Source organism: Clarias gariepinus, chromosome 14 (assembly GCF_024256425.1).
Source record: "Clarias gariepinus isolate MV-2021 ecotype Netherlands chromosome 14, CGAR_prim_01v2, whole genome shotgun sequence".
NCBI lineage: Eukaryota > Metazoa > Chordata > Actinopteri > Siluriformes > Clariidae > Clarias > Clarias gariepinus.
The window spans coordinates 7,163,641-7,186,866 of NC_071113.1; the positions used below are offsets into that span (position 1 = coordinate 7,163,641).

At 36.0% G+C, this 23,226-nt stretch overlaps 1 protein-coding gene across 1 annotated transcript in view; it reads left to right on the forward strand.

The window, feature by feature from the left end:
- Window positions 1–15,672: 15,672 nt before the first annotated feature.
- LOC128541167 (integrin alpha-M-like) overlaps window positions 15,673–23,226 on the forward strand; it is a 34,174-nt gene continuing 26,620 nt past the window's right edge. Inside the window, exons 1-5 of the mRNA XM_053511424.1 lie at window positions 15,673–15,774; window positions 20,388–20,496; window positions 21,751–21,851; window positions 21,965–22,035; window positions 22,998–23,112. Of these exons, the coding sequence (XP_053367399.1) occupies window positions 15,735–15,774; window positions 20,388–20,496; window positions 21,751–21,851; window positions 21,965–22,035; window positions 22,998–23,112 (436 nt within the window). The 5' untranslated portion in view covers window positions 15,673–15,734. The remainder of the gene's footprint in view (window positions 15,775–20,387; window positions 20,497–21,750; window positions 21,852–21,964; window positions 22,036–22,997; window positions 23,113–23,226) is intronic.

A 23,226-nucleotide genomic window follows, 5' to 3' on the forward strand; every position in this document is an offset into this window, starting at 1 on the left:
GTATGCATTCGGACGGGACTAACATTTCCGTGTTTATTACGGAGGTAGGAGTGTCTGTGTTTTACATGTGGGCGTTGCACAAGACCACATGTCCTTGGATCTACAGTACATCCATTATCGGTGCGCAAACTTGAATACCGGTGTTCCATTGAAACATGCTACCCATCGAGTTGTGCTACCTACCGGATCTGCGCATGTGCAGTCCCACAAGTTTGCACTCTGTTTCCACGCCCATAAATCCATGCTACCTTGGTGCTGAAACTTCGGTTGACGGTGAGTTTAAACCGGTTTTCTTTGCTTAATTTGACCTTAACTTTTGAGTTTCTGCATAGATTGTCGTAAATGAGTCTTAAGGTTGAGGAAAATAAAAACTTAGAGCAGAAAACTATAGTGGAAAAGCTGTATTGCGATACAATCAACAGTTTCCTGCCAGCCCACGGATCTGCACACCGAAACTGGTTCAGGGTCTCAAATTTAAACACCTACATTTACATCTTTTTGTATACTTGAATCTTGTGGTTATCATATGTGTGCAGCACTATTCAGTGCACAGAGTAGTTCATACATAAATGCTTACGCACATGATGACATGCATTTTTGATTAAATTTATGATAATGCTAATAAAAACAAACAGCTCTTCTAATAACATTAAACGTCCACAGTGTAGTTTTTCAATAATTCCAGTCAGCATTTATTAACTTTACAAAAACTTTAGTAACAACAAGAGCAAATGAACTCCTAACTAACTTCTGCGCCATTACCCCAGTCGAACGAATAATAAAGCAATTTACCTTTCAGTGTAAATATTTACATATATATATATATATATATATATATATATATATATATATATATATATATGTGTGTGTGTGTAAATATTTACATATACAGTATAAATATATATATATATATATATATATATATATACACACACACACACACACACTGCGTTCCAAATTATTATGCAAAACATTTTTCTTAGATTTTCCAAATTACCTATATGAATTGCAGTCATTGTAATTTTCCGGTCATCAACTATTAGAGTACAATTGAAAGGTTTTTGAACAAAGTGACCAGTGATAACAGTATATTTAAAAAAATAAATAAATAAAACACTAAAAATGCACTCAAATGCATGTTCCACATTATTATGCACAACAGAGTTTCCAAACTTTTCATTGTTATAAAGAACAAAAAATGGTCATTTGTGAAACTATAAGCATTAGCAGGTTATCACAAACTGAAAGGTAACTGAAATCAAACAGTATTCACGTCAAAACTTTATTATAGGTGATGTTACATTTGCACATAGGACCCCTTGTTCGAAAGGAGCTTCTGAACTCTCCCATCCATTGAATTTGTCAGGTTTTGGATGGTATCTGCTTCAATTGTTTTGCATGAGGACAGAATAGCCTCCCAGAGCTGTTGCTTAGATGTAAACTGTCTCCCACCATCATAGACACTCGTTTTGATGATGCTTCAGAGGTTCTCAATAGGGTTGAGGTCAGGGGAGGATGGGGGCCGCGCCATAAGTTTGTCCCCTTTTATGCCCATAGCAGCCAGAGATGCAGATGTGTTCTTTGCAGCATGAATGCATAAAAATTATGGTTTTATAATTTATAATATAGTTTATTTTTGAGGTTTTTTGGAACTGTGTGAGATAGGCTCTATTCTTTTTACATTACATCATAAATTATTGATATTGTTGACAATTCCTTAATATTTATTCTCTATTCATACAGTATTTATTCAATATACTGTAATTAATCTCAGTATGTAATACAGTGCATGATCAGAGCAAGAAATTCAAAACTCTCTGAGGCAGAATTTATCTATTTTTTGCATTTCTTATTTTAAATCTTAGGGCTCTGAAAAAATTAATCAATGAGAGGCAGAACAACTGGGATGTCTTCTTGGATGCTACATTGTTTTCTCTTAGATCTAAAATCCACACCACCGCAAAATTCTCTCATTTTCTGTTAATGTATGGAAAGCCATATCACGAAAAAAAAAGGTAGTTGAGACAATAAAAACAACAACAGCTGAAAATATCTCCAAGTCACAGAAAAAACAGATGCAGGCATATGCCAAACGCATACAAAAGAAGTACCAAAACACAGTTTATCATTTTGGAGATGAGGTGCTTCTGTTCAACATGAGGAAGCTGGGACGGAAGGGAGGAAGAATTGAACCTGGTTTTACTGGACCTTATGTCATCCAGGCAATATGTGGCAAGCTGGTTACACTATATAATTCTGAAGGGGCAATTTAAAGAACCAATACAATATAAACCACATCAAGCCATACAGAAGGAGCCAAACTAATGTCCCAAGTCAGGAATCACACAAGGTGCCAGAAGAGTATAAGACCAGTAAATCTCCCTCTAGCCCAGAGCCGCTGACCATAGAAAAGGATTTGGCAAATGTGGCTGAAGAAACTTGGATGCCACAGAGGCCATCAGTAATACATTTTTCCACACGAAAAGATGTTAAAATCCACAATGAAACAAGAGCTGTAAGAGCAAAATCACTAATAACAGACTGCATACATCTTTATGTGGTCTTTTTACCCCATTTTAGGCATTTTAATACGGTTTTATTCTGCATTATTTTTCAAAATGTTTGCATGAAAAAGGGGTTTGGCCTGTTCATGTTGGCCTGTTGCCTATTTTGACCCCTGGTCACTGGTTGTATAATACAATACGTTGGCCTGTTGGCCCTTTTGACCTGTTGGTAACTTGTTTTCTTCTACAGTATATTGCCAAAATATTTGGATACCCATTTTAATGGATTTGATCAAGCATTGAGGAAAATCTTTGTTTCAGCATGTAAAGACAATTATGTGGGTTAAGTTTTTGAGACTGTTTTAAAAGGTCTTCTTTGTGACATTAGATCCAAAAAAGAAAGGCTTGCTGAGGCTGACCTTGAACATGTTTAAAAATAAATGTTAAACAAGCACTTATAATTATGACATTATGGTGTTCATATACTTTTGGCCATATTACCGTAGTGCAGGGACTTTACAAAAATGTCTGTGGTTTTAGTAAGAATGCTCTTGTCTTCCGAAGATCATGGCCAGGTGGAACACTGTTTTTACTGTAAACAAAGACTGAGTATTGATGTAATATTTTAAGATTTTGCACTAGGAGGGTTATGTGATAGGGGAAACTAATTTAATTATTTTCCTAAATTTTATATAGTATGAAACCTTGCTCAACATATTTTTCTTTTTAATTGAAAGAATGATAATACAAATATTATATTACTGTGAAACGTACTGCTGTGGAAAATACACAATTTAAAAAGGAAACCATAAAGTGTCACGGTATACCACCAGAGGGCGCCATGTTCCCGGACTCCATTTTGTTTTCATTTGTAGGTTTTGAGTTTTCTGTTAGACTTCATTTCCCAGAGTGCACCTCGGTCAGGTGACGGGAGCACACCTGAACCGAGGTTAGCTCATTAAGTTCTTTATAAATAGTCCTGTGTTTGGTTTCTCCCTTGTCCTGCATTTGTTGAAGTTACTCTTGTTAAATGACCTTGTTGAAAGTACCTTTGTTGTGGAACTACCCTTGTGTAAATTCTCTAGCTCTGCGTCATGCAAATGCCTGTGACCCTGGTTTGTTGTGTTCTTGTTTAATTTAAATGCTGTTTTCCTAGTCTGTGTAACTCCTGGTCTTCTTTATCTCCTAGCCTGTTTTGCTTATATCTATGTTTAGATTTATGGTATACTTAGCTCAGTGCTCTGGTTAAGCTTCGGGGTCAGTTAGGTCGGGAGAGTTTCCGTTTGGTGTCTGTTCATGTTCTGGGTTTCCTAATAAAGACTCATTCCTGCAAATTACCTATGCCTCTCGTCAAGTCCACACCAGTGGCGGCCGGCCCATAGCCGCTGGGGCACCGCCCTCCCTGATAAGAGGGGCTAAAAATGTAAAATATATTTTTACAAATTAAGTTTTTAAATTCGGTTTACCCGCCAGTATGTGCCTACATGCAATATGAATAACATGTACAACATTTCCCACCTAGTGACATTCATTCACCAGTGAATTTCCACAGACAGACTTGTATCGTTTCTGTCATGGGGCGCTGAGAAAAAGCGCCCCTGAGTGCAGCCAAATAGCCCGTCATATGTACTGTTGCTAGGGTAAATTAATAAATATGCGGCCAATCAGTTTCTCAGAATTTTATGGTCTTGGGGCGTTGAAAATTCTGCTCCAAGCAGCAGAAAATACCGCGAGATTTAAGTTTTTTTTTTTCTTTTGAGGCGCGGTCAATCAGAGTAATGATGGCGAACTTAACGAGCGAAGAGCAGTTTCCACCAAATTCGGTGAGATCCTTAATATACCCGTTTTAGACTGTTGTGTTAAATTGCATTTTTACAACTGTTTTTCTTTGTGTGAACCACTTTGAGATGCAACTTTGCTTGAAAGGTGATCCAGCTGATCATACCCTTTGATGTTGATTATTGTATTTGATACTCTCTTAAGCATGCATGGCGTATTATACAATGGAAATTTGTTCATTTACTTTATCTGTGAAACTGGTGATTTTGAGGAGGAGATTAAATCATTACTGTTAATTGTAATCATTGTCTGACTGTTGATTTTAATTCTTATATTGGACTAAGCAAAGAAATATTTTGTCACATCAGCCCCACCAGGAAAAATTTTCACCAGCCGCCACTGGTCCACACCCCAGTTCCGTAACATAAAGTAGCATTTTTCGATGCGATAGTGTAAATCGATAGACTCTGCTATCGATTTGTGCTATGGTAGCATTTTTCGACAAGGCAGCATAAATCAACAGCGCTAGAGATAGTACTGTATGGTAGTTCACGTTGACCAAAACACAAAAGAAAACGCAGAAATCACAGAAATTCGCATTTGGACGGGATTAGACCGACGAGTTTGCTGCAAAACAGTACGTCATTCGCTCTGGAATTTTTACAGAGGTCGTGTGAGAGAAAGACAGAATGGCAGATTCAGACGGGATTAAAATCTCAAAGTTTGTCTGTGAAACAGAAATTTCTCGAACGACCCCCTGTAAAACTAGTCCCCTCCAAATAGGGCTTTAGAATATACAGGTACAGTATTAATTCAAACCTGGAGTGTTGATTCTACAGAGACTGAAAACAGAGAGCTACGGTACAGTATTCACCATTATATTACCAGAAGCAAAGTCTAAAAGATTTAGCAACAACACATATGATGATACATTTTATAGTTTAAAATATGTACTTAATTACAAACTACTTAAAAACAACATGAAATTTACCTCATGCTGGCGAAAATAAAATAACGATATAAACTAATGCACGCAATAATGCAGCCTCAGCCTGAATTTAAACTACAGTAGAAGCAGTGGACTGGAGAGTATGGAAGTATAATACTCAAAGCAAATTAGCATACTAAATCAAAGGAATCGAATAAAAACTAGTCACAAAAAAGCTATATAAATTGTTCTGCTTTGAAATTTGATCTAAATAAAAATTCTTTATATGGAGTTTTCGACACTGCAATTTATTGTGGTTGTATATTTTAAATGAAAATATAATTCAAGCATTTAAAATTTAATGCAAAAATATTTAACTAATTAAATTTGCTGTTTAAAATATATTCGATTGCTAAAAAATATATTCATTATGATTATGATCATGTGCGTCAGCGACAGAGTTCCATTCAAAACAATAGGCGGTCAAATGACCGGTGAATAGCGTTAAAAGTGGGTGACACTGGCGCGGCGCTTCTAGTGTTAAATCAAACTTCACTCATGCACACACATATGAAGCGCTTGCATATACATATATGAAACGGTCACACATACAAATATAATACTAAGTGCTTAAACAACTACATATGAAATGTGCGCGCGCACACACACCCATGAGATGTGCGCACATACACACACACATAAACTCTGCGCGCACACACCTATGAAATGCGTGCACATACACACACAAACTTTGCGCGCACATACACACATACAAACTCTTTGCGTACACACCTATGAGATGCGCACACGTACTGTACACACTCTGCACACACACACACCTATGAGATACACACACATACATACTCTTTGTGCGCACACACACTTATGAGATGCCAGCGCTTATTTAAAACATACACACACATACACACACACCTATGAGACTCGCACCAACACAATACATAATACATGCTTCTTAGTGTGATCTGAAGTAATTTCAGTATAAACGGAAGTAAAAGAAAAATTGAAGCACGGAATCTGTGGCAAATATGGCAGATCCAACAACAGAAGCAGTTTATATTTTACAAAATGTGCTTTTCTCGCCTTCACTTATACGGACAACAGCTAATTCATCGGAAGCCCACATGACTCACTCCACTCGTTCGAATCCAAATACAGATTCGGAAATGCAAACTTTGTTTCAACTATCCATACTACCCACTTCTCCAGAACCACGGTTCCGCACACGCCAGCAGTATGGCACATGGCAGTCCCATTCCAAATAAAGGTAAGGACGACCGTTTCCGCTTTGCCCTGGGAGAGACTACGATCCCATCGGTGACTTAAAAACCGGTCAAGAGCCTGGGGAAGATCTTTAACAGCTCCTTGAAGGACTCAGATGCCATAAAACGAACTAAGTGCAACTTGACCACCTGGCTTTCAGCGATTGACAGATCTGGCCTTCCTGGAAAATATAAAGCTTGAATCTACCAGCACGGAGTCTTGCCAAGAATACTCTGGGCCCTGTTAGGCTACGAGGTAACAATATCAACAGTAGAAGCTCTAGAGAAGTCTATCAGCCAGTTTCTCAGGAGATGGCTGGGGCTCCCTCAGTCCCTAAGCAGCATTGCTCTGTACGGCCATTCCACCAAGCTGAATTTTCCCCTGAGTGGACTAACGGAGGAGTTCAAAGTCACTCGCTCGAGAGAGGTGCTGATGTACAGGGACTCCAGTGATACAAAAGTCACAGCAGCAGGAATCCTGGTAAAGACCGGGAAAAAGTGGCAGGTGCAAAAAGCCGTCACTGAAGCTGAGGCGCGACTAAGGCACAAAACACTGGTTTCAACGGGATGTGCAAGTCTCAGTTGTTTTCCCAAGTCATGTTACAATCTGGCCCATGGAAAAGAAAGGCGCAGACTGATTCAGGACAAGATACAAGCAGAGGTGGAGAAAGAACGATACACCAAAATGGCCGGCATGTCCAAGCCGGAGCGTGGACCAGGTGGGAACACGCAGACTCCCGTAGAATCACTTGGAGAGAGCTCTGGAAAGCCGAGCCATTTCGGATCAAGTTTCTTGTCCAATCCGTCTATGACGTCCTCCCAAGCCCAGCCAACCTGCACACCTGGGGCCTGGTAGACACTCCAGAGTGCAAGCTGTGCCAGAAAGGGGGCACCCTGGAGCACATCTTAAGCAGTTGCTCAATAGCGCTAGGGGAGGGGCGGTACTGCTGGCGCCACAACCAGGTGCTAAAAGCCTTGGCGGACACCATCTGCACAGCGATCTAGCACAGCAAGACCCAGGCAGCCCTCCAACAAACAATCACCTTTATCAGAGCAGGGCAGAAGGTACAACACCGCCGGTCTAGCCCTACAGGGGGGCTCCTCTCCAGTGCTCGCGATTGTCAGTTTCAAGTTGACCTAGGTAGACAGTTCAAGTTTCCAGGCAACAGCCACTTCTCTCTGCCCAGATATGGTATTAACATCAGAGCTTACCGAAAGTTATCTAAAGGCTTGTGGGTTTAGTTCGACAGGAAAGTGATCGACAATTTTATTTTTGGGTTAAACAATCCCTTTAAATAATGGTTCGGTGAACTTACAAATGTTTTACTTTATTTTATTATAGCATATTTCTTTTGCTATTAGCTGAAAAAAGCAGTTCAGAACTACTGTATATACAATGAGCAGATGTTTATACAGTCAGCAGATTAATAAGTCATAACTAATTAGAGAATTTTAAACATCGAAAACACTGACAAATGTTTTAAACATTGAAAATGTAGCAAACTGCCTTAATTAACGAAATATAATTGTAACTGACAGTTCTATAAATTAAAATATTTAAACTAAGATCTTGTGACTTGTTGTCTTTCCTGAAATTTTAAAAGTGCTAAAAACAGGTTGATACTGTGATTTTCATCCTCATGTAGTAGGTTGAATGTTTGCTGGATGGTTAACAGGGTGGTTTCATTAGGTTGGTAACTGTTGTCAGGAACTACAACATTGTTTCTGGTCTCTAGTTTTGGTACTAGCTCAGGTCCATTGTCATCATCGTCAATATGGTCATCACTTTTAAACACGCTGGATACAGCTATGGTGTCATGTCCAATATGACTAACAATACATCTGTGCCATAACTGCAGAGGGGTTTGTCCTCCTTCAGTTGATAATCCATGGTTGTTACACATGTTTCTGAACGCTATAACTGCCCTCTGGATCCGGGGTAAGTAAATGTAATGTACATTTCATATGTAGTTGTTTGAGCAGAGACAGAATAAATGGACCTCGCAAAGAGAGTTAAGTATGCCTTGATCCTCCATGAAAGAAAACAAGTCAGAATAATAGTATAACACTACTCTTTCCACTCTTTTCTTGGTTGTGGACACTGCGCCCAGCGACAGTAAAATGTAACGTGCAACCTCAACATTTTCCAAACCATGGTCACACCGAACCATTGATGGTAATCCAAAGTTTTGCACCCCTTCTCTGAACAAAGATAGAACACTTAATGCTCTGTTATTATCTAAACATTCCAGATAAATGATAGTCCAGCTGTATCCATCAACACACCGATGGGAAACCAGTCTCCACCTCACCAGCTTATGGTTTTTACTGTATATGCCTGTAAAGAAGAGGATTAGTGATTAGACTGTTATAATTTTTAGACTAATACTATATGAATTTGGATAGTATCTAATTTTCCCAGTATGTGGACTTAAATTTATGCACATTTAATTTTTCGGTGACAATCCAGAGCCCAGGGAACAGACAGACAGGCTAAACCAAGCGTCTGCTAGCTGCATAAAGTCGTCACTCAGGGTTCACTGTATTGAGACTGTGTCTGTTCTCCGAGCTAAACAAAAATGTAGAAAGACTCAGAAAGTCTGTTTTAGTAATTTAATTAACATAGATACCACAAACTCGGATCACACTGAATGCGCAGCCGGCACCTCTGATCTGAAGCTAGGACTGTTAAATATTAGATCTCTCGCATCTAAAGCAGTTATGGCTAATGAAATTATCACAGACGAAGAGTTTGATATACTCTGTTTAACTTAAACCTGGATTAATCAGGACGAGTATGTAGCTTTAAATGAAACTAGTCCTCTGGGATACAGATACATACACCAGCCTCGGCTAACTAGTAGAGGAGGAGGCGTCGCAGTTATTCACAATGATAATTTGACTATTATACAAAAAAACGGACACAAATTTTATTCATTTGAAGTTCTCTATAGTAACATAAGTGTAGCTACAAATATTAAGTCAGCTCAGTCGATTCCACTAATTACCATTTACAGACCTCCAGGGCCGTACTCTGAATTTCTTAGTAAATTTGCAGATCTTCTCTCAAACCTAGTTGTTTCTGTAAACAAGGTGGTAATTGCTGGAGTTTTTAATATTCATTTTAAGAATCCGGAAGACCCTGTGCGTAGAGCATTTATGTCCATACTGGACTCAGTAGGAGTAAATCAGTGTGTAGTAGGACCCACTCATAAAGCAGGTCACACAGTAGATTTAATAATATTCTTCGGATTAAGTATAAGAAATTTATTTAGAATTCCATTGTCTGAAGTTATATCAGATCACTATCCTGTCTCAATTCAAGTATGTCATAGTAATAATGTACGCACAGCACAGCGCTACCGTACTAAACGTACATTCACATCAACTATCACACAGAGTTTTATCAGTAACCTTCCAGAGTTACCAACTTTGATTAGATTACCGTCTGACAACACAGAACTCGATCAGGCGACTGAATATTTAGAGTCGACATTTCGCTATACCTTAGATAATGTAATTTCAGTTAAGAGAAAAATGATTAGAGATAAGAAACTCGCTCACTGGTATAACGATCATACACGCTATTTAAAAAAGAACGCTCAGAAATTAGAATGTAAATGGCGTCCAACTAAATTGTTAGTATTTCTAATAGCATGGAAGGAGAGCATCCTGAACTATAGAAAAGCTCTTAGTGTAGCTAGATCAACATATCTCTCCACTCTTATAGAAAATAACAAAAATAATCCTAGATTTTTATTTAATGCTGTAGCCAAATTAACCAGAAATAAGACCACGGCAGAAATCTCCACAACAACATTGTGTAATAGTCAAGACTAACTTTTTTAACAATAAAATTGTAAATATTAGGCATAAAATTGAGGTTTTGAAACCGAACAATGTAATTGATGCAGATGTTAATCTAGCCATGTCAGATCGGAACCTAGAATACTTTACTCCCCTTGAAGAGAATGAACTAATTTCACTCATCTCTTCTGCAAATTCATCAACCTGTATATTAGATCCTGTACCGACACATTTTCTTAAACAGATAGTACCAGCAATAACAGAACCCCTGTTGAGAATAATTAATTCTTCACTCAGCATTGGGTTTGTTCTAAAATCTTTTAAATTAGCAGTTATTAAACCAATTATTAAGAAACCTGACCTTGACCCCCAGCTTTTCAATTACAGGCCAATATCAAACCTCCCCTTTATCTCTAAGATTCTGGAAAAGATAGTAGCAGAGCAGCTATGCTCATATCTACATAGAAATGACATACATGAACTGTATCAGTCAGGATTTAGGCCTCATCACAGCACAGAGACAGCCCTCGTTAAAGTGATAAATGACATCCTATTGGCCCCTGATCAAGGTTGTGTAACCATGCTTGTGCTACTCGACCTCAGTGCAGCTTTTGACACCATTTATCATAGTATTCATCTTCATAGATTAGAAAATGTAGTAGGAATTGGGGGTACAGCCCTCTCCTGGCTCAGATCCTATTTGACCGATCGGTATTAGTATGTAGACTTAAATGGTGATTATTCTGCATAAATGCATTAATATGTACATGTGTGTTGCCGATAAATTCTAGACTAAAATATACTTTTCATATACTGTTAAATTCTTCATACTGTATACTGTTAAACAACACTATATGTACAATTAAAGTTATCATATTCAGTAGGTGCCCAATCGGAATGTTGTGGCGCAATATAACTATAGACCTAAGTTAATTCTCTCAAGGATTAATGATCTGCATGTAGTAGCAGATTAAATTTAAGTGAAACATTGTAGTTAAACGAATTCATAATCGAAGTACTAAAATTACAGTACAAATGTAAAATTCAAATTAAATTAAATATTTTTAGGGTCGAATTTAAGCGAAATAAACATTAACACAGTGTGCCTTTAGATTTTATCATGTGTAATTAGAAAAGCTATGCATGTAGGGTTTTGTGTCATCTTATATCTTGTGTTTTTTAAATTTTTAGTAGATTTATTAATTGAAATAAATTACCATAAAATTTAAACATTGTCAGGACGTTCTACTGGGTCAGCAGATGTCGATGTCATTCAGCCCCGCTTGTGTTTTTACGTTATTATAAGAATGAAATGCAGTAGACTGTTATGATTATCATAATTTTCTTTAATAATAAATAATGATTCCTGTTGCGCTGCACCACCTGCACCACCAATCACAGTACTAAAATTACAGTACAGATTTAGATTTATATATTTAGAATTAAATATAGGCATTTCTTATTTGCATCGAATTTAAGCAAAATGTATACCTTTAAATGTATATAACATATAAATGTATACCTTTATATCTAGCTTTAGATTATATCATGTAACACTAGCGTATAGCCAGAAAATAGACTCTGGGTGTGCATCAGAAAACGTTTCCCAGATTAATGTTCAAAAACGATATAATAAAACTATATAAGCTACATAGAGTTTATAAAACTCCATTTTTATTTAAGTGCAAAAAAAAATTATGCAAAAACATAATGATTTTTTTAAATAATAAAAGCAAACAGGAATACAGCGCTATTCTATATCGGTTTCTGTGAACTTTATATAAAACTCAACTTATTCATTCCACAGACCCAAAAAATAGATACATAAAAAAAAAAAAACACAAAATATGAAATGAAAAATAAAACAAATTAATCTGCACTTTACATTAAAAAAAAGTAAAAATAAATCTTGACGGATAAGTGTTTTTCTATTTGTGCGCGCAGGTGCTGTATGTGTGTGTGTGTGTGACACACATACACACATTAACGGAAAGATTGTTTTGTCGGAAAAATTTGCAAGAAACATCGCTAATAAAACTTGTGTGAGCGCATACTGACGGAGTCACTGCTGTAAAGTTACACAAACAAACATTTACATTTAGGCGTTTGGCAGACGCTCTTATCCAGAGCGACTTACAAAAAGTGCAAATGGACTTAAATGCACTTTACCTTTGAAAAGAATCGCGACAGAGCAGTGTTTCTGTGTAGAGCAGAGTCTGTGTGTTTGTTTGTGTGTGTGCATAACACACACATACAAACACATACAAGGTGAGAGAAAGAGTGAGAGAGTGTGTGAACTGGCACGGTGTCAAATTTCGCGCACGCGCACACGACAGGCTGAATCAGAGAGGGAGAACATAGATTTTTAACCTCTAAGGAAACTTTCTTTTGCTTTACACGCGCACACACATGTGTTATAAGAAACAATACACGCATGCTGTACACATGCGCTTTCAAACATAAAATAAAATATGTTTTACACACACACACGTGGTTACAGTGTTATAGTAAACAGTACACGTGTGCACAGAGGTTGATTATACCAGTAAGAGACGTGCACTAAGACCCAGCAGGGGAGACAATTACCCACGATTCTGCAGCGCAAGAGAGAGAAAAACCGTTGGCTCAGTTGTGATCATGTGTATATGAGTCAGGATTGTACAATGTAGAGTAAAATTTTTCAGCAGAATATATTTTATATATAAAGAACTTAATTTTATTTCATTTTAACTAACTAACACTTACACATGACTAAGCAAAAAATTTTAAAAGGATCATCTCAGAACATATCAGAAAGTCCAAATGCACAGTTTACAAGTACTTTATACTTTGTGCGGGAAACACTGCTCTGGGGAAACAAAAAATAAGTGAGTTACACACAAGACAAATATGGACCACCTCTGAGATTTAGAGGTAACGAGCCACATTTGAGACACCTTTAAGCAGATGCAGGAAACACCTAAATCTCATTCAAGTCTCAAAGACAGCTCATTTGTATCTAGGAGACAAAGAAGAGATTAACATGAGACCTCATCTTGGAGTTTCTTTGCCGTGGGTAATACTGTATTGCAAATGTGTTACTAGTACACTAAAGGTGTTTGGAATAATTTCAAATTACTGAATGCATTTAACAATTCAATTCAATTCAATTTTATTTGTATAGCGCTTTTAACGATTTACATCATCACAAAGCAGCTTTACACAATCAAAAGAACTAAGTTTGTATGAAATGTGAATGTGTATGAATCAAAATGATATGATTGTCCCTGATTGTCCCTGATGAGCAAGCCTAGGATGACGGCGACAGTGGCAAGGAAAAACTCCCTGAGATGGTAATAGGAAGAAACCTTGAGAGGAACCAGACTCAACAGGGAACCCATCCTCATCTGGGTGAAAACAGATAGCAGGGATTGATGTGCATAATAATATGCGAGACTGGAAGTTCAATATAAGAGGAGATGTGTAAGATTAAAGTCCAGTTTGTTCCTGGAGGCTCAGGTAGACTGTGAAAAATTTCAGTCCTGAACTATTGAGCGACTGAAGTCACAGGTCCTCAGAGAACAGCTGTCTGCATCAGTCGGGGACAGGACCACCTTCATGGGAAAGTGGAACCAACCCCAGTCACCACACGCATTCCAGGCAGACCACACGGGGGCATCCATGTGATAAGAATAAGATAAGATTATGCATTACGCATTATCCATGTGATAAGATTTTACACTAAAACATGTTTTAAAAAAAGGCAGATTTTATTCATGAGTTCAACAGATTTTATGCACAAGGTTACAAAAAAACAGTACTACAGTTTGTGTTCAACAAAACGTTAGGTTGTCTTACAAACAAACAAACTAAAATTTTGACCAAGACAGACATTAGTATTAGAATATACAGGTACAGTATTAGTTTAAACCTGGTGTGTTGATTTTAGCTGTTACAGTATACAGGGATTGAAAACAGGCCAAGAGCTATGGAACATTATACCACAAGCAAAGACTTAAAAATAACACATTGAACAATACATTCTATAGTTTAAACTATGTACTTACTGTAATTTTAAACTACCTAACAAAAAACATGAAATTTAGGGTGATATCAGATAAAATGGGCCATTTAAGGTTTGGGGGGCCCAGCGCCTCTGGAATTTAGAGCCAATCACTGCAAAGCATTTCAAACTGTTGTCATAACTGTGCTTGACAAGTAACATGTGATTTGATTAGTTTATGGTTGCTATGGTGGGCGGGGCAATAATTCGAATTAAGACTGCACCAAAAAGCTGCATGGTAAGTAGCCTGGCATACCAAATCTAACTGAACCATCATAAGAATGATAACTCTATAAAAAAACAAACATGGACATAAAAATATTATGCATAATATATCTCTTAATGGCATAAATCAGAAATAATGCTGTTCGGTTGGTATATAAACATGTTTTGAAAATTTGATGTTTTTCTTGGTGGCCCAATTTACCTTAATCCACTGAGGTAAAATGGGCCACATGTTTCGGTTAAAATGGGCCAAAATGTCTGTGTGTGTGAAAAAGTGATATACCTGATGTCACCCTACCTTATGTAAAATAATAACGATACGAACTAACGCACGCAATGATGCAGCTTCCAGGCGTCAATTCAAACTAGTAGCGGAGCACTGGGGAGCCAATCAGAAAACAGACAGTCCGAATCTGCCCACCTCTGGGCAGATGCCCACCTCTGGTGTTGTGCATTCTAGTCCCTGGTTGGCTGGAATACTTGCAGTTTTAACGCAACTGCAGTTTGTGCAAGTGTAGCTATATGATAGTGAACGCACAGAAGAGTGAGAGAGTGCAAACATAAATTGTCTTGAATGCGAAGAAGTAATTTTCAGCGCGCATAAATGAGTTTGAGAGTGAGCGTGAGAGAGAGGAGTACACTAAATATAAGCATGAATAAGTACATTTAAATTTAACTGAAAATCTACTGAGACTACCGTATATTAAAATGTGTATTCTAATGTATACTTTTTGTACATTTGTACAGTGATTATTTCGAGCATATTGTTTTAAAATATACCAAAAATAAATTGAAAAACAAAGTTTAAAAAAGTGTGCTTTGGAAATTAGACCAACCTTTCACTTAAAGTATATTTTCCAATAATAGATTTTTGGAAAGTGTAATACAATACAATTATTTTGAAGTATGTTTAAAGTTTAATTCCAAAATTTGGTACAAGCATGATGTTAGTATACTTTTTATATGTTAACTGATAGTACTTTTTGTTAGTATATTTGCAATGTATTATTGTGAAATTTTTTTTAACACGATGTCACAATTTCCACTTCCTTAGGTCAGTTTATGCCACTCCCACAGTATGTGTACACCTCTTGTATATCTACTTTCTCAGCAGTTACTTTCCTGCATCCACCTCCCCAGTCATTCTGAACCCAGTGAAAATACTAAACATGGACTGGGATCTTGCATTGTATATTTTCCTGATTTCTGGTAAGACCAAACTAAGCATCTTTATACCTGAATTAGCTCTATATTTATTTCATATATTTAAATTTAGGTCAATTTTGATCTCTAATATGATGGCAGGTAGACCGGTCTCATACACAGACATATTTATTGTCTCAGTCATCCAGGTGAGGTTATCTAGAAGTTGAGTCATGTCAACTGGACTACTTCTTAGTTTAGTAAAAATGTTTTACTACTCATTCAAGTAGCTTATTCAGTCTAATTTAGGACACTGAATTAAATAATTTGCTGATTCTGGATTGGATTGTTCATTTAATGTTTATTAATTTAAAATTGTTACTACATCTTGTCATGTCCTATTGTAAAATGCACAAGTCACTTTAATTATAAGCAAAGTACTATATATAATGTGAACTTTATATGTTCACCTATCCATTGTATTTCTTTTGTGCATGTAAATGTGTCATTTTGTTTATTTGTGTATGATTCACATGGCATATGGGGTGGAAAAAGATTTTAAGCATATAACATTCACCATGCCCATTTAAGGCAGAAGATGGAATTTACAAAATTTAACCACTTCCTAATTTCTCTCTTTCTTTCTCCATCATTACCAAATCAAATGGCGTTTAGTTGCAAGATTGCCACACAGTCCTACTAAAACAAAGTTAGAAGTCAGTTAAGTACTCTTGACTTTGGTTTGATACATTTTTAATAAAAGCAGAACAGACAATCATTTCAGTTGAGTTGTTATCAGTTTAAGTTGAGTTGTTATAAAACCTATTTTCTGCATGCATGGCAAACAATTCACATAAATGGGTTAAAAAAGCCATGTCATTTTTCTCAACAATTTTTCTTTTCGACAACATATTCAACAATATTCTGAGTGATGTTAAAAAAAACCTAAGTTACACTAATTTAAAGTCCTAAAATACCTTTATTGAAATTATTTTGCATGCCATACCAAAATAAAGGAGTATCAGTAAATTAGGAAAATGAAATGTATGTTTCCTTTCCTCAAACATTATATTAATATATATGTACTGTATATAAAAAAAATTATTTGGCAATGAGATGCATTTGGAAATAACATTGTGTTTGTTGTAGGATTGAAGTATTGTGATACTGTGGATACATTTTACAATTGTTTCGAATATTGCTCATTCAATAATTTCACATGGAAAGTGATCATTTTTGAATTATTGAAGCATTTTTTTTAAGTAGTTTCCAGAGTAACTTTCAAATTTTAGTGAACAAGACAAATAAACAGTTTCTGGCTATTATGACTTTTTTTTTTCTATCCTGATGACAATGAAAAAAAAGAGGGGAATTACTAAAAACACTGGTAAGTGGTAAGCAATGCTCCTGTGACTGAATGAACAAATTTCCATGTCCATGCCCCAATGATGGTGGATTAGGGGTGGAGCGCAAGATATAAACATATACTGAATGATCCATACAAATAATAATAATAATAATAATAATAATAATGATAAAAATAATAAACACCGAATAATGAAATGCATGTATTTGCATTATGACATGAAATAATTTAAAGCAATGATTTTTGTTGGCACCAGTCACTGTCAGAGTTTTGAGATAAAACTATTCTTTTAGAAAAGAAAGAGAAAAAGGGAAGCTTGTAAGGGGAACAACAATTTATAGCTACTGGGGATAACAGGAACTGTCTTGTTTCACAAACATTCCACAACATTAAATGGAACGTACAAATGCCTAAAAAAAGCATTATGTGTTATTTTTAGTTAATCTTAAGTTGTAATCATTGGAGCACTGTTGTGGTTAAAAGAGGAATGCAACAATGCAGGACTCGAGCAGTGATTGTGGTTAATTTTAATATAATTTGTGCGAATGTTTTTTGTAAACGGAAGTAAAAAAAAAAAATTTACTCCTACTAAATTATTTACATTTCTTTAAAGCATTTTAGACATTATATATGATATGTTTCAGCCCCTCCCTCCTTTAAATTTCCTTTATTTAAAATATTTCCTGTGTCATTCATTTTAGTTTTCTTTTATTTTACATTTATTGTTAAAGTAAGAATCTTCATTAAAAAAAATTGCACATTGATAATGTATTTAATAACAGAAGAAAAAATGAATCCAACAAACAATAATTTAAAGTCACTTTAGAACCCATGACAAGGCAAAATTCTTCAATTAAGTGAAACCATCATATTGTGGCACAAGCTATTGATATTATTCTACAGTATGTCTATGTGACTATTAAGAAATAGTCTACACTAGAGTGGCACTGAAGTAGGGCAGCAACTAATGATTATTTTAATAATCAATCAATCTGTTGATTATATTTTTGTTTAATAGATGATTTGGAAAAAAACAAACAAACAGGAAAAGCATTTATTTTCAACCCTCTATTCAAAAACAGAACTAAAATCTTAAGAAAGTGCACAAAAATGTTGCTCCTTGAGCTGTAATAATAATAATAATAATAAAATAAAATAAAAATGGAATAACACAAAAAACATACACATGTATGCTTTACATCTGGCAAAAATATATACAGTACTTACACCAGCACCAGGGACATTACGTTCCTCACTTCAAAATGGAACAAAAGTAGGTTCTACAGTGACTTACCCGGCTGTTGAACTCCCTTCCTCCTCATCAAACACTCTAACATGTTTGCGTTTCAGGTGCTGGATCATTGCCATGGTGCTCCCATGCCATGCCATGTCGCTTTTGCATATTTTGCACTTTACACTTTTTCTCTTTATTTAGTGTGAAATGATCCCACACCTTGAATGTCGCATGGATTTTTTTTTGTCTCCATCATGTATCTGGTTCACAAAGGCGAAACAGCAAACGGTAATGTAAAGTTTGCAATATTCAAACTTTGCAGGACGAACCACATCCAACAGGAGTAACTGTGTACGCAAGAGGAAGCTGTCTGAAAGGAATGTCTGGGTGCTAACCCAGATTGTATCCAAAAAACTTAAAACCATAGCTGCCCAACTTACTGCGGAATTAAATGTGCACCTAAACTCTCCTTCTTCTCCCAAAACTGTTCCTCGGAGCTCCACAGGGTCAATGTACATGGCCGGACTGCTATAGCCAAATGCAAACATCGGTTTCAATGGTGCCAGCAGCGAAAATCTTGGGCTGTGGACAATGTGAAATATGTATTGTTCTCTGATGAGTCCACCTTTACTGTCTTTCCCACATCCGGAAGAGTTACAGTGTGGAGAAGCCCCAAAGAAGTACCACCCAGACTGTTGCATGCCCAGAGTGAAGCATGGGGGTGGGTCAGTGATAGTTTATTAGGCATTCCTTAGGCTCAATACTTGGGCTAGATGGCCCCATCACTGCCAAGGACTACCGAACCATTCTGAAGGACCATGTACACCCAATGGTTCAAACATTGTATCCTGAAGGCAGTGCCATGTATCAGGATGATAATGCACACAGCAAGACTGGTGAAAGAGAAGAGTGGTTTGCTAAACATGAAAGTAAAGTTGAACATCTCCCACGGCCTGCACAGTCACCAGATCTAAATATTATTGAGCCACTTTGGGGTGTTTTGGAGGAGTGTGTCAGGAAACGTTTTCCTTCACCAGCATCATGTAGTGACCAGTAAAATATTCTGCAAGAAGAATGGCTCAAAATCCCTCTCGCCACTGTGCAGGACTTGTCATTCCCGAGACGAATTGATGCTGCATTGGCTGCAAAAGGAGGCCCTACACCATACTAATGAATTATTGTGGTCTAAAACCAGCCGTTTCAGTTTCACTGTCCAACCCCTGTACAGCAATGGTAGACATCCTATCTTTTTGAGTAGAAGAAAAGTTAGCCTGAGTCAACTCTAGAGAAATATAATTAATTGAGCCCACAACTAATAGAACTTAAGCTGACTTAAATATTTGAATTACAAGTAGAGTCATCTGTAGATTTCGAACTGGGTACACATTGTCCCCAGTGTATCAACTAAACTACAATGTGAAATATTTTGTTTGGCCAGCAAATTTCTTTAAAAGTAAACTTACTTAAAAAAGCTGTGCAACTTGTTGCTAAACTTTTTTCTGTTGTGGAGGCCTGTTTTTTTTTTATAATTTTTTTTTATAGTATTGACATAGATACTACAATAAAATGTCTCTGTAACTGTATCAGAAAGATAAACATAATTAACCTTAATCGAACAGCTTTTGGGAGACAATTTCCGACTGAGTAAATATCTTTTTTGGTTAATTATGTTTATCTTAATATTTTAACATGCTTTACACGATTAAAAAAAAAAAGAAACAGGCCACCTCAACGTAAAAACGTTTAGTAACAAGCACAGCTTTTTTAAGTAAGTCTCTTATGTCTCTGAAGTCACATTTTTATCCTCATCAAGTCATTCATTGAAAACTTTTTCCATGCGGATAGGGGTGAAGTCATCCTGGAAGAGGGCACTACCATCTAGGTAGAATCATTTTATAATAAAATAAAGATCAGAGAAATATATATACTGTATATATATTTATATTAAGGTCTATCCAATTCTGTTCAAAGTCGTTTAATTAAATATACTCTCTAATTTTACTTGTCACATAAACAATGCACAATGAATTTTGTATGTTATCAAATCTGTATTTAATGTATTCTGGTTTTCAATTACAGTGTCTGAGTTAGTTGTGGCTTTTAACATCGATTCAAATCCATGGAAAGAATTCACTCAAGACCAAAACACAGCCTTTGGCTACAAAGTGATACAGAAAGACCCCAGGAGGTAAGAAACAACAGTATCAGTATAATGCTCCGGTGACATCTACTGTATTTCACGTTTCATACATATTTACATATATTTTCTATAGCAAATTAATTATTACTTCTAATTTGTTTACATCAGAGGTAAATTTAGCACAACCAGTTAGAGACAGACTTTTTTCAGCTTCAATTTCACTATATCCGAATTTTAGTAGGCCTATGTCAAGTCATTACATACATTAAGTTTATGTGACTCAGTTTAAATCAACTGTTTAAAGCCCCTTTAATAGAGCTGTATAATAGAACAGTCATAATCTGATCAAAATTATTTCGAAAAGTTATTATTTCCGACATTGTGGCTGTCACTGCTTTTAAGCTGCTTCTTTGCTGTTACTAAAAAAATGTATCAGTATCAGTCACCTGCGGAGACTGATACTGATAGGAGATTGAATGTTTATTAATGGACACGCATGTAATGGTAAATACAGATATTTCTTTCAGTTTAATAAAAAAAAATTAACAATGTTATTCATTTCTCTGCAGCTAATATTGTATGAATTATTCAGCCAGGATTTAGACTGCAATTTGTCTAAAATACAACTTTATATCAACACTTTTAAATTAACAATAACCAACACCACGATTCATGTTTTTAAATATTTAGTAGTGATGTGAAAAGTTGATTTAATTATTAAGGTTTATGGTGTTATTTAGCCTTTTATTTAACAAACCGTAAATAATAAGTGTTATTTTTTCTGTGATTGCAACTAACAAATTATGACAAATAATTAACACGTTGATTAACCAATGTATGAAATATTAATGTGTCAAATTAAACACACAAAGACCAGCATGTTTGTAATTAAACTGAATCTAAACATCAAGTAATAATATTTATGTCTGAAGGCAAAATTTCAAGTTTAAATTAAGTTTTAAACATTTAGAAAAGATGGTGGTGTTATTTATTTTTTGGTAAAGTATGTATATTTTTGCTTTTGTTCATGTTTTAAATAAAGATAAGCTAATGCATGTGTATTTAGTAAACTGTCAAATAATACATTTGATTGTTGCTTTGTTGTTTTGAGTGTGGTTTAATTTGGTACATATACTGTAGCTTTATTTATAACATTTATTAGGTTTATGATTTGCTGATGAAGTGAACAAAACTAGTTATGTGAACCTCAGTGTAAAGCATTCAAAAAGCAAATAATATCAGTGATATTTATATTTATAAAAATAGGTTCATGTGGCTAACATTTTTATTTTTGTTCCTTAGTTTAATTGTGAGTGATCCCTTAATCCAAAGTATGAACAGTAGAGGCAAAGTGTACAGCTGTGAGGTTGCACAAGGAGCATGCATACCAATACAAATGAACGGTACAACTGTTTATGCAATGATTATGATTCATAAGTTCGGCAAAAGATATTGCATTAAAATGTTTTCTAGAAAGGGGATCCCATTTGACATTGTGTTAAATATTGTTACATAGAGCCCCCGGAGGCTGTCAACATGTCTCTGGGACTTTCAATGACTAAACATCCCCAATCTCCAAATGCAGTGGTAAGCTACAGCTAAAATTATTTTGTTTGTCAAATCAGGTAAGGTTTGATTTTAAATAGTTTGCCTGATATGCCATTGTATATTCTGCTTCTGAATAGATATTAAGCTGAGGTCTGTTCATCTGTGAAATTTAAGGATGCACTGATTATGAAATCCTGTGCTGATTTTTTTTCACCCTTTTTGGGATAGTAAACTAATTTGAAATGTGTGCACAGAAGAAGGGTGCTACCATGTTGTTCTAATTAACTTCCACGCTGAACTTTATCCTCCATAGCGAAAAATCTAGGGAATGATTGTGGTATTCTGTATTCGAGTTATGTATGACATAGTAAATGTAGTGTTGTGGATGCTGGACTCGTGTGGATAATTACACCATACCAACTGCGTAGGGGGGCATTTTGGGTGATATTATGATGCCAGGAGGTATTGGATCTTTCCCAAAGCTGCACATATAATATGCGAGCATTAAAAACTTTCATTTTCTGAGTCTTACACAGCTGCTTAGAGGAATCCATGGTTGTTGAGTGTCTGCAAGTGTGTGCACAAGTTTTGAAGAGTCAAAGTATTTGCAAAGCTTTAAAATTGGCATTGGAGGGGTCTACAATTTTCAGGATAGATATATTTCCACTGTGAGAGACAGAATCTAAAAAGATCTAAAAAGATAAATCACATTTAACTAAATCACAAACACACACACTCTAAACGCGCACACGCAAGAGAGAGAGAGTGTGTGACCGCGAAATAAAAAAAGGTTAGCTCAGTTGTGATTACGTGACGCTCGGCGTCAAAACAAGAAGCGCATGCATGATACATGATACTCGGTGCTCGTAAACCAAGACTTGTTCATTTCCCAAATCAAAATCTTTGCTTATCTTGCGGAACGCTTGCAACTCGTGTTACTTGTAATCCGAGGTTTCACTGTAATTTATTTTTTTATTTTTTAATTTTTTATTTTTTTTTAGGTGTGTGGCCCAACCATTCCCAAGGTCTGTAAGCACTTTACTGCGTACAACGGCATGTGTTTTACATTGAATTCCAACAATAAACCATCAGGACCAATACCAAATGCTTTGAGAGGTATTTCATATTTTAAGCTAACGTACAGTATTAACCTCCCCCCCCCCACACACACACACACTTTCTGATTTACAATATTCTTACAAGTTCATTTTTATGGTTTCTTTACTTTTA